The following is an 11,211-nucleotide window of genomic DNA, read 5'->3' on the forward strand; positions in this document are numbered from 1 at the left end:
AAATACATAAGTGACGGATACATGTAAGCTACATGACTTTTGGTTTCACACGGGACACAAGCAGCAGTCTCCTGGGTGAAAGTCTGTGTTTGTTTGACCCATCCACCCCCCCTACACAGACTCCTTCACTCTTGACACTATGTCAGTTGCTTTGAGTATCAAATATTGCCATGGATGGGTTTACATTGGAGTTAGTTGAAAGCCTGGTGCATCAAGACACCAAAGGGTGCCCTCAGCGTTGCTATCACACACCGAGGGGCGTGACAGTGCATCTGTAGTTGACAACCTGGGAATGAGAACAGGCTGGAGAAGCACAAGTGATACTAGTAACACTGGCTCAGATCTATTCAAGTGTCCCCATAAACCATAACACTGTCATGATTTACGGGGACAGTGGACCAACATGCACAATACCAGGACCCTGAAAACTGATGAAGCTAAATGGAAGTCAGCAGCTGTTGATTACTCTCTACACCTTTGCATTTTAAAATCTCCTCTGTGAAGAAAAGGCCCATTGCCACCAAATTTTGTGAATATTATAAATATAGATAAAACTAGAGCTGCAACGATTAGTTGATTGACAGAAAATTAATTGGTTACTTATGGTATAATAATTGTTTTAGTCATTTTTCAAGAAAAAGCCAAACATTTTCTGGTTCATGCTTTTTAGATGTGAGAATCTGATGCTTTTCTCTGTCATACATGATAACAAACTGAATATCTTTAGATCTTTGGACTTTTGGTCACATGAAACATGACATTTAAAGATGTCACTTTGGGCCTGTTTCTTTATTTTCTGACATTGCATTGACAATCAGTTGATTGAGAAATAATGGGCAGATTTACCAATAATGAAAACACCTGCTGGTTGCAGCCCTGGATAAAACACACTCTGTGTTTCTCGTACACACAACCACTAAGTATTTACTAACATATACATGTTGGTGAACTTTTGAAACTGACTTAATCTGGATTTAGTGTGCATACAGAGTCACACATGTGGTATATAATGCTTTGGATGATCGGTCAGTGCGTTTCCACATAATATTCACGTGGATCCACTGACGGTATCTCCTCGTTTCTCTCTGTAGCGGGTCATCCGCAGCAGAAGCCAGTCTATGGACGCCATGGGCCTCAGTAACAAGAAGTCACACACAGTCTCCACTAGTCACAGTGGCAGCTTTACCCACAATCCCGCAGAGAGCCCCAAAACCCCAGGGATTGTAAGTAGCCCATTTCGGTTCACATGATGCCCACCCAACACGTACAATCAGGATACAGTATATTTTCACCATATCTCAGCACGGTGGATAAATACAGACTTGCTCTAACCCCTATTCTTTCTTATAAGCAGCACTTTAGCAAATTGCTCCTCATCAGTATGTTCTCATCAAAGCACTCGCTTTCATTCCTGACATTTAAAATTCACTCTTGCTTTGTACTACAGCGCCTTTCATCGATTGCCTTTTTTCCATTTACGGCTACATAGAGTTTCTGTTAATGACTGTTTTGTTTTTTTGTTTGGGGAAATTAACAGCACGATTCATTTTCAGCATTTCATTCATTCTCATCTGTTGAGAGAATTTTCATCACCATGTAGAGCGACAGTTAGAGATCTAGGATGATATCAGAAATAGAGTATCCACTGTGGGATGAATCAGATGATCTCCTTCTCAGATGACTGATAGTTTGTGAGCCCCGGTCTCTATCCTGACCCTTGAAGTGAGCTCAGTGTAACAGCTGTATGACTACCCAGACTCCCTCCCTCCTTACTGCGCTTCTGTCATGACTGTCTACCTCCTGTAAATGTTACAACCTCTCTACGCAGCCTTGTTTATGTGCATGTGTGGCTGCAGCACGGCACAAGCCATGAATGCAAGAAGCACACCGTCCTGTTTCTGTCTCGTTCAAAGATGGGGTTAATTATGTTTCAGCACTTTTGACTTCCATTGTGGTTTGGGATTTGGTTGCTGACGGTACTTTGCATTGGGACAAAATTAACCCCATTTCTGAAAGGACTAAGTTTTTCTAAAAGCAACCCCTGTGGGTTTTGTCAGCCCTCTTTTGCCCTTTCTCTCCTTCTGAATGCATCACTAAACAAACCTGTAACCCTCAGGGCAGAATGTGCCGACAAGCCCGCTACCTCGGTGGCACTCCATCTCCCGCTGTGCCCTCCTGTGTTGGGCCCCGGCCTGCTTTTGCTCTAAAAAGCTTCTCACTATTTCCTCAATATCATGTCTTCTCTATTAACTCACGCTGCAAGCTTATTTTTCAAGCTTTTTTGCACCTTGCTGTTAAAATTCTTTGTGCTATGCGCATGAGATCTTATGATGTGTTCTTTTCTTTTCCTTCTCCCCCCTACTTTTTTCAATCTGTCATCTCCTCTTCTCTCTGTGCTTCCTTTGCCCTGTCTTGCGTGCCTCAGTCATTGCTTGTTCCAGGGAAAAGTCCCAGTAAATATGGACGCCGAGGCAGTGCCATAGGGATAGGAACAATAGAAGAGGTTCATGTATATTTCTCCCTTCTTGTTTACTATTTTTGTCTCTGGTCTTTATTTTGATTTTACTCATGTCTCAGGATGTCAGTGTGTAGTTTGTAGTTTACAGCTTAGAATGTGTCTGTTTTAGTTCCCATGGCTGTTAGCGGTTTTAGTTATGATAAGTTATAATGACATTTGTTTAGTCATAGTTTTAATTATAATTTCATTGATTTAAACAGTAACTTAAAGGGATAGTTCAGATTTTTTGAAGTAGGGTTGTATGTGGCACTTACTCAAAGACAGTATATTACATACAGTAGATGTCAGTCAGGAGGCCCCCAGTGTGGAGAAACAGGCAAAAGTCTGACATGGAAACTGAGCGATCTACTGCTGTGGAGGGGTCCGCCACAAAAACCTAAAAAGCCCACCTAAAATAGTCAATATCAGTTTAAATGTATGCTGTATTGAGAGTATTCCTTTACCTAAGGGGTGTCCAAACTTTTTTGAATGGGGGCAAGATTATATCATATGAAAATACCTCCAGGCTAGCTGCCTCTCACATCAAATTGGTTATTAAAAAAATAACAAAAATCACAAACTAACGAGACCAATGCAACTGCTTCATCTTTCAGTTGACAAGTATTCAAGATTCCACCACTCTTGAAAGCAGCAGCTCTATGACAGTCCTGCCAGTGTGAGGTGAACAGAAAAATGCAAAGTCATCTTGCTTGTTTAACCAATATTGTATGGTGGGCCACATATCCTCGTGGGACCCGAACTTTTGTTTGGTATGCGTTTTAGTATTTCTTTTAGCTGTTTGGGAACAGTAGGGTCTAATAAGTATAAAAAACTTAACATTGTCACTATAATTAAGTCCCAATGTCCTTAAACGTGACAATTCTAATGTCTTTAAATGAGTACTTCCTAATTAACAGTGCCTTAGCTTGCTACTGTTTGTAGTAGTAGTAGTGTTAAAATTAGTCAAATTTGTTTCCATATCAAACTACAAACATTATTAACCATAACAAGTTTCAACCATAAAATGTCATCAGGTTTTGGACCTTGTCCACTTTTGTGTCGGGATCAGCTGCAGACTGACTTGGCAGAGATGGCTGCCATCTTGTTTTTACATGGATTAGTGTATTGTGCTCTTACTACCACTACATGGCACAGAAAAGTGTCCACGAATGAGGACAACAGGGTCTCAGGAGGATATAGTATATTTTGAAAGCCAAGCTGAGGGTGGTTTAAAATTGGTCCACAGGCCATGATTGGCCCCCGGGTCTGACTTTGGACATGCCTGCTTTACCTTAATGTCAGACGGTGATTTCCAACAGGAAAATATTATATCGCTCTCTTCAAAGCCAGACTCTATTGATAAAAACAGTGATTTAACTTTGCTGAACACAGGAGGTGCTTGTCTACTGCTGCTTTGATCAGTTAGTTTGTTTTTGTTACTGTGTAATTTTGCGTTTGGTTCGGATTCACCAAAGTCCCACAATAATGAAAAACTAACTGAACGATAGAGGCAGAGGTAGACCAGCAGCTCCTGTGTTCAGCCAGCTAAAATTAATGTTTGACGAGAGCGTAGATGGGGACCTGAAGTTGTTAACGGCCTCAACGGCCATCAAAATGTGTAAGGGTAAGGTGGTGAAAATACTCTTAATACAGTGTACACAAGTGATATAGATCTTTTTATAGGTAGCTAAAATACAACTTGTTGCTGCCCTCCTCCAAAGCAGCACATTGCTTAGCTTCCGTGTTTATACTCCAGCCTGCTTCTCCAAACTGCAGGTCAGCCGGCTGACATCTACTGACATTCCCTGACTATGGATTAATAGCCCATACAACCCCACCTCAAAAAACTATCCCTTTAACCCTCTCTCCTTCATGCATTACAGTATAGCTAAAAAGGGAATGATCCATCAAGGACTGAGGGATGTTATAGCTCATTTATCTCATAAATCTCGCCTGCTATGTAACTAGTTTTTTCAGGTAGATGATTTCATTTCACATTAATGCGTTGTCTTGATTCATTCCATTGCAGCAGATCTCAGGGCTTCATGCATGAATTCCTTCACTTCATTTCACTTTTAAATAAACACTGCAAGAGAAAAGTAAGAAATTCAGAAAGGAGAATTGTAAACAGACTCCCACTCATGTTCTTATACACAGTCACTCATTGATGAATCATACTGCATCTCAAATTAGAAGTGTGTATCAGACATCTTGAAATCTGAACAAGTAAACTCCGCAGTCTGACCTGATTCCTTAAAATAAAAATCAAATAAAAAAACAAACATGACGCTTCTCAGGACTTTTTTCCATCAGAGTTAAGTCAAAATAATAATGAGTATTAATCAGTTCCTGCCAGAAACCCAGAGTATCATGGATTTGTGAAACATATTCCCAAATGTGTCAGTACAGGATTATCAAGCCATCAGTTCATGATTTATTTCGCAACATTTCTACATGTGAACAGCTTTCACTTCAGTAACCTGTACTATATATAATTAATGCTGTGGTTGTGAAATGGTTACACTATCCCCGCCGTGTGTGTCTGACTTTCCTCTCCCTGCCCGCCGTCAGTCATTGATCATTCCTGGGAAAAGCCCGACCAGGAAAAAGTCGGGGCCCTTCAGCTCCCGCCGCAGCAGCGCCATTGGCATCGAGAACATCCAGGAGGTCCAAGAGAGGAGGTGAGAGGACAGAGCAGAGCTGATCAGCAGGGAGTGGGAAGTGAAGAGAGAAGAGTGTTACAACAGATGGAAGCAAGGACATTAGAATGAGGAAATCAGTCATTAGAAGACACACTGGTTCAGATACGAGCTCTTGTTGGAAGGCAGTTTTGCTCGAGAGGAGGAATATTAATGCCTTCCTTAATTTGTTGTGCTCTATGTGCACAGGAGCGTAGTTTGAGTAGGTGGGAATGCCCATGTGCACAGTTTCTGCAGATCTAAGACTTGCGTGGAAATAATACAGCAGGATAAACAATATTGTTCATATAAGCAATAACATTTACACCTGCAACAAGCTCAGCTGCTGAGTCAAAGAGCAAAATGAAAAAATCAAACCTACAGGCACATGAAATGAAATAGCAGGTGCGCTTTGAGACGCCCACACAATCTGTGTGGATAAAACCTGCCATCCCTCAGTTGTTGTTAGGGGTGTGGAATACCATAAAATGCAGTTTTGATAGATACCAAGTAAAACAGGGCCAGAATTGCAGATACTGATACCAATATTTTTTCATTATTAAAAGTAGCATATGCACTTTCATGCAGGCTTAAGTAGTGTGTCAAGATTTATGAAGTGGTCAGTCTTCTAATGTAACCGCAAAGACGGCCGATTGCAGTTTGAACATGTACAGTAACATTAACTGAAGATCTGATTCGACTAAAATATTAATTTCACTGCAGCATAAGTGGATATTCGCTGCCCAAGCCTCTGACAAGACTCCACCAGTGAACTCTGTCTCTGTGTCAGAGGACTGGGTGCTGACACGTTTCCCTCCTCCATTCTTTTCAGATGCAGCTCCAAGTATCCATGTTGTGCTATCCATATTTTGGTATTATTAATATGAGGCCCTTCATTTCATGTAATATTTGTGATGCAGCACTCAATCAGTGTGTCACTTCAATAATGACAAAATGTTGACAATAGCTAAACAGCAGTTTGTGGTTCGTGGCTGTTAAAGGGCCCCTCCTTCAGATCTACAGCACATGTTCAGATTATAGCCTATCAATGTGTTAGAATATTCATCATAAGTTAAATGTCTAACCATATGAAATAAGCTTTTTTAATGTAACTATCTCTATCCTTGTCCTAAAGCCGAGAGGTGTCACCCAGCACCCAGAGGACACCGGAGGGTGGCCACTTTTCGCAGGAGAACAAATCGGACAACTCCTCCAGTCACAGCTCTCCGGAATTCCCTGCTACTAAGAACAGGTGACTATTATTTAGATTCATGATATAATACAATAATTTCTATGCTATATTTGCACTCATTGAGAATTTATTTGTGGTGATTGATCCTTTGAGTGAGTGGATAGTGTTGGACCCAGCAAAAGACTGAAAGAATGACATCGCAAATACAAGCGGCCGAAATGGGTTTCCTCTGAGGGGTGGCTGGGCTCAGCCTTAGAGATAGGGTGAGGAGTTCAGACATCCGGAGGGAGCTCGGAGTAGAGTCGCTGCTCCTTCGCGTCGAAAGGGGTCAGTTGAGATGGTTCGAGCATCTGATCAAGATGCCTCCTGGGCACTTCCTGTTAGAGGTGTTTTGGGCACGTCCAACTGGTAGGAGGCCCTGGGGCAGACCCAGAAGACGCTGGAGGGATTACATATCTCATCTGGCCTGGGAACACCTTGGGGTCCCCCAGGAGGAGCTGGAAAGCATTGCTGGGGAGAGGGACATCTGGAATACTTTGCTCAGTCTACTGCCCCGCGTGACCCAGCTTTGGATAAGCTGTTGACAATGGATGGATGGGTATTAGTATGCCACACCACAGGGGTGCAGGTGACACGCTAGCGATGTGTCACGTCACCCAATCACGTAATAAATAGACTCAGCTGTGTACGCTTATGTGTTTGGACCGCAGGAGGTGTAATGATTTCATTGTAAAATGCTATAATACTCTAAACGAAAGAGTAAGATTCTGAATATTGCACAAGAACTAAAACCACTACGGAAACTACTGTCTGCAATCTAAAACCACAGCAAGACGGAAGAAGCAAGCAAATGAGTAACTAAAGGTATCTGTGTAAAGAACACATTGTATCTGCAGCCAGCACCATCTGTATTGAGCCCATTAGTCACAGCTGATAAAGAGTAGATTTGTAAGAATTGGAACAGCAGCACTGCACGGACGATAACCCTCATAGTCTTGTAAGCCTCTCTTGTTGTTCTCAAGAAACAAGACACCAAATTCATCTAATCTGACAGTGTCCACACTCTCCTCTCACTCTGCAGGAGGCACCTGCATGCCAGAATTATGCACATAAAATTACATACATGCACAGATTAAAGCTAATATGAGACAGGATACCTTCTGAAATTGTTTATGGTATTGGCATGAGCTTGAGAAGTATTCAACTGGGTCTTAAAGTCTGCACTTGGAGTTATTTGTTCAACGTGGGTATGTTGAAAAAATATTGTGACATACTTTAAGTTTTGGTAAGTATCACCAAACCCTAGAGCTAATTTAAAGATCTGCATGAGCTTAAAAGATTACCTGGCACATCTACGCGAACCCACTGCTGCCACTTTGCTTGGAAGTGCCACATTCAAAACCAGAGAAAACATAAATTCAGTATGTTGAAGCACAGGAGCACAGGTGTTTGTGTGGTCAGAGTGACCCAGGTGTGTAGTTTGGCGATGTGTTGCAGGGCGCCGTCCATCCCTGAGGCTCAGGACCTTTCCCGCTCCTCCTCCAACGCCAGCAGCTTCGCCAGCGTAGTGGAGGAGCACGAGCACGAGGCAGAGGAGGAGTATGAAACCGGACTGGTGGGTGGAGACGGGCAGAGATATAACACATAATGAAAGTGCATACATGCATGCCGCTTCCCCAAATTCATAACAGCAGGCGGCTCCTCACAGCTGATGACATATTTAATATTTGTCTCACTTTAACTGTGAGGGGAAAGCAACCTGCTTGTCCTTTAAAACATTTGAAAGAAGGTTTGATGGATTTCCCTCCATCCCAGTAATGACACGTCAAAATGCATTGCATAGTAATACATATTAATGCTTTCTTCTTCCACTTGAACCATTTTGCATTTAAAAAAGAGGAATGCAAATGCAGTCACGGAGCAGAGCTAAGGTTATGATTATGCTGTCTGCTTGTCCTTTTGATACAATGTCAGTAATAACAAAAAGGGAAATATTGCTAACTTCCTTTATCCCTTCCGCAGGAAAGTGTGTCTTGTGTTACACCACTCAAGGGAGAATCATTCGTGTACAGCTCTGCGGCGGAGGACAGTGCATGCAGTGCCAGCCAGGGAAGTTTTCCAGGTGTGTTTCAGAGAGAGGGGCTCATATTACTCGGTCAGTGATAGCCTGGAGGTGTGAGAAACACGCAAGTTACCGAAGGTCGAGTGTTTCACATGTCCAGAGAGGGAAAATCTAGATGGGGCAGATGTAAGAATAACACTCCCTGCTTCCTGAGCAATTAATATCAGAGCACCCTTGAGTGATGAACTTGCACCTCAGCTGCACCAGAGGATCTCACTGCCAACAAACTTGCTAACTTAGCCAACTTCTCTGAAATGAAGTTTACTATGCCTGAAGAGTGCAGCATTACAATCTTATCTGTGATTCCCACTCTACTTCTGTTATGCTCTAAATTCTGTTTTTTTTCCTACCACTGATGATTCACTCACTTCACTTGAACCATTAATCTTATACATGCTGGGATATCCTTTTTAGGCCAGAACAGCTGGCAGCATTATGTGCTTGAGTTTATTAACCATGACAACCACGCATCTGTCGCCTCCCTCCCAGCAGCTTCTCGTCTTCAGCAGCAGGCAGACGGAGTGAAGACATCAGAGCCAAAAGGGACAGACAGCCGGCCCAAGACAGAGCGCCCCTCGCAGGAGCACAAGTTTTCATCGGTGAGACAAACTGCTTGTCATCAGTCATTAGGTGACACTCAGATGGTTCTCCTCCATGTTTTACAAAGTCACTGGGGAAGGATGTTCCCTCTGGTTAATTGTTTAGGTCGTTTATTGAGTAGGAAGACTAAATATTCACCACCTCCAGCTCACATGTGAACATTTGCTTTGGCTTTTGTAGATGTCCCCTTGAGTTCTGGGAACTTTTGATGGGTCCTTTGTTTTTTCTGTTTCCTGACATTTTGTAGACTAAACAGTACGCCCACAACACGACAGGCTACAGCCATGCTAGCGGCTCTGCAAGGCTGTTGACAGGCACAGGCATGCTCTGAGCTGAATGCTAACATCCTCAAAATGACAGTGCTCACGTGCTGATGTTTAGCATGTATAATATTTACCATGATCACCATCGTACTTTAGTGGGTTATCATGCTGACATTTGGTAATTAGCACTAAACACAAAGTACAGCTGAGGCTGATGGAATGTCATTTGTTTTTCTCGAATTTGGCCATACATTAGTAAATTGGACGAATTGAGATTTTTACCTGATGATGTTGCTAGATAAAAAGTTAAGGCAAGGGGCACTGGTGGCTTAGTGGTAGAACAGGCGCCCCATGTACAAGGCTGTTGCTGCAGCGGCCCTGGTTCGACTCTAGCCTGTGGCCCTTTGCTGCATGTCACTCCCTCTCTCTCTCCCCCCCTTCACGCTTGTCTGTCCTATACATTAAAGGCTAAAAAGCCCCCAAAAAAATCTTTAAAAAAAAGGAAGAGATCGATTTTAAGTGTTTTTCAAAAAATTCAAAATGGCGGAAAATCTATATAACTGGAAGTTATGGGTTCTTGAGGCAAATTTGTTCCTCATGAGGAGAGGCAGAGTTCGCATCCTCCCATGAACCTCTACCGCTGTGCCAAATTTCACATGGACTGACCACACCCACAGACAGAGTTTTCGTCATTATATAGTAAGATATAGTAAGATGGCACCCCTTAGGAACATTATCACTCTAATGAATGGGCATCGTCAGTGGTTATCAGCCTCATGGATATGGGTGAGAAGGTGCCTGCTACACCTACTTCACTTTTGTTAGGTTTAGTGCCAAAACAACGTGGTTGGGTTTTGATAAAAGATTATGGTTTGGGTTAAAGAAGCTGTGTTGACATTCAGAGCATCAATACAGCAGCAAACAATTGTTTGCTATGCAAATATATAATGGAGTAATGGCATCCTGAACAGAGGATGAAGTTACGCTGCCTCTGTGTGTGTTGAAATTCGAACTTCTCCTTTTTGTAGTGTTGTGGTAGCCAGTCTAGCCATACGTGCATGCTAGTGTATGTGAGTTGCTGTGTGTATATCCCACTGGCCAGCTTACTGCCACTGCACTGCACTGCACTGAGCTCATAAGGCGGTTACCAATAATACCATCATCCTGACCCCCCATGGCGGAACAGCGTTGTTTCCGAGTAGTGCCCAACCTTTTTTTTTAAGAGAAAGAATTTTTTTTAAAAACTTACATTGGAACTTACCAAACAATTATGTGGGGGAACCCCTACAGTAACTCTCCCCCCACTGAAGACCCAGGGCTTACACAATGTGATAAAAACAACTCTCTCTATGTCTCTTCCCTTCTACCCCTCTCTTCCTCACCTAACCTTCTCTTTCGTCATTAACTCTTAAAATCCTACCATTTGAAAAATGCATCACTAACATTAGCTAGCTAACTACAACTACAGCGAGATTGTTGCTGGAAGTTGCCTTTTGCTCTGGGTTTTGCTTCATCATCAATGCATCATGGTCAAAGTTAAGAGAGGTGGTGTTTTTTTTTTTCTTCCAGGCAGTTGTCAACTTGGCATCTGCAGTGGTAGAGCTCTTGATCATTAGCTGCGGCACTACTTTGGTGTTTTGTGTTGTTGCCGGTCTCCTGTTATTGTATTTGTCGATATTAACTGTGCCATCTTCTCTCCATCTCTGTACACAGAACTGTTAGCCACACTCCTGCTCACTACATCGATGCCCATCTTCAGGTCAGACATTATATTGACATAACCTTGGGGCTACTTAATGACTGTGTGACTACAAAGATTTTTTTCTTGTACTTCTTTTCTCACATTTTAACCCCTCATT

The 11,211-nt window shown here is 42.5% G+C and overlaps 1 protein-coding gene across 14 annotated transcripts in view; it reads left to right on the forward strand.

Moving 5' to 3' along the window:
• The window catches only part of rap1gapb (RAP1 GTPase activating protein b), a 199,524-nt gene that overhangs the window by 186,086 nt on the left and 2,227 nt on the right, over nucleotides 1-11,211 (forward strand). For 6 of the 14 annotated variants that reach the window (XM_078170421.1, XM_078170375.1, XM_033626127.2 and 3 more), the window contains 7 exons: nucleotides 1,092-1,223; nucleotides 5,069-5,178; nucleotides 6,311-6,427; nucleotides 7,847-7,982; nucleotides 8,390-8,489; nucleotides 8,979-9,088; nucleotides 11,066-11,111. In XM_078170421.1, the coding sequence (XP_078026547.1) occupies nucleotides 1,092-1,223; nucleotides 5,069-5,178; nucleotides 6,311-6,427; nucleotides 7,847-7,982; nucleotides 8,390-8,489; nucleotides 8,979-9,088; nucleotides 11,066-11,074 (714 nt within the window). In that variant the 3' untranslated portion in view covers nucleotides 11,075-11,111. Of the gene's footprint in view, nucleotides 1-1,091; nucleotides 1,224-2,425; nucleotides 2,504-5,068; nucleotides 5,179-6,310; nucleotides 6,428-7,846; nucleotides 7,983-8,389; nucleotides 8,490-8,978; nucleotides 9,089-11,065; nucleotides 11,112-11,211 lie in introns of all 14 variants that reach the window. The other 8 variants (XM_033626130.2, XM_078170389.1, XM_078170432.1 and 5 more) reach the window with 6 other exon arrangements.

This window comes from Epinephelus lanceolatus, chromosome 1, assembly GCF_041903045.1.
Source record: "Epinephelus lanceolatus isolate andai-2023 chromosome 1, ASM4190304v1, whole genome shotgun sequence".
In the NCBI taxonomy this organism is placed as follows: domain Eukaryota; kingdom Metazoa; phylum Chordata; class Actinopteri; order Perciformes; family Serranidae; genus Epinephelus; species Epinephelus lanceolatus.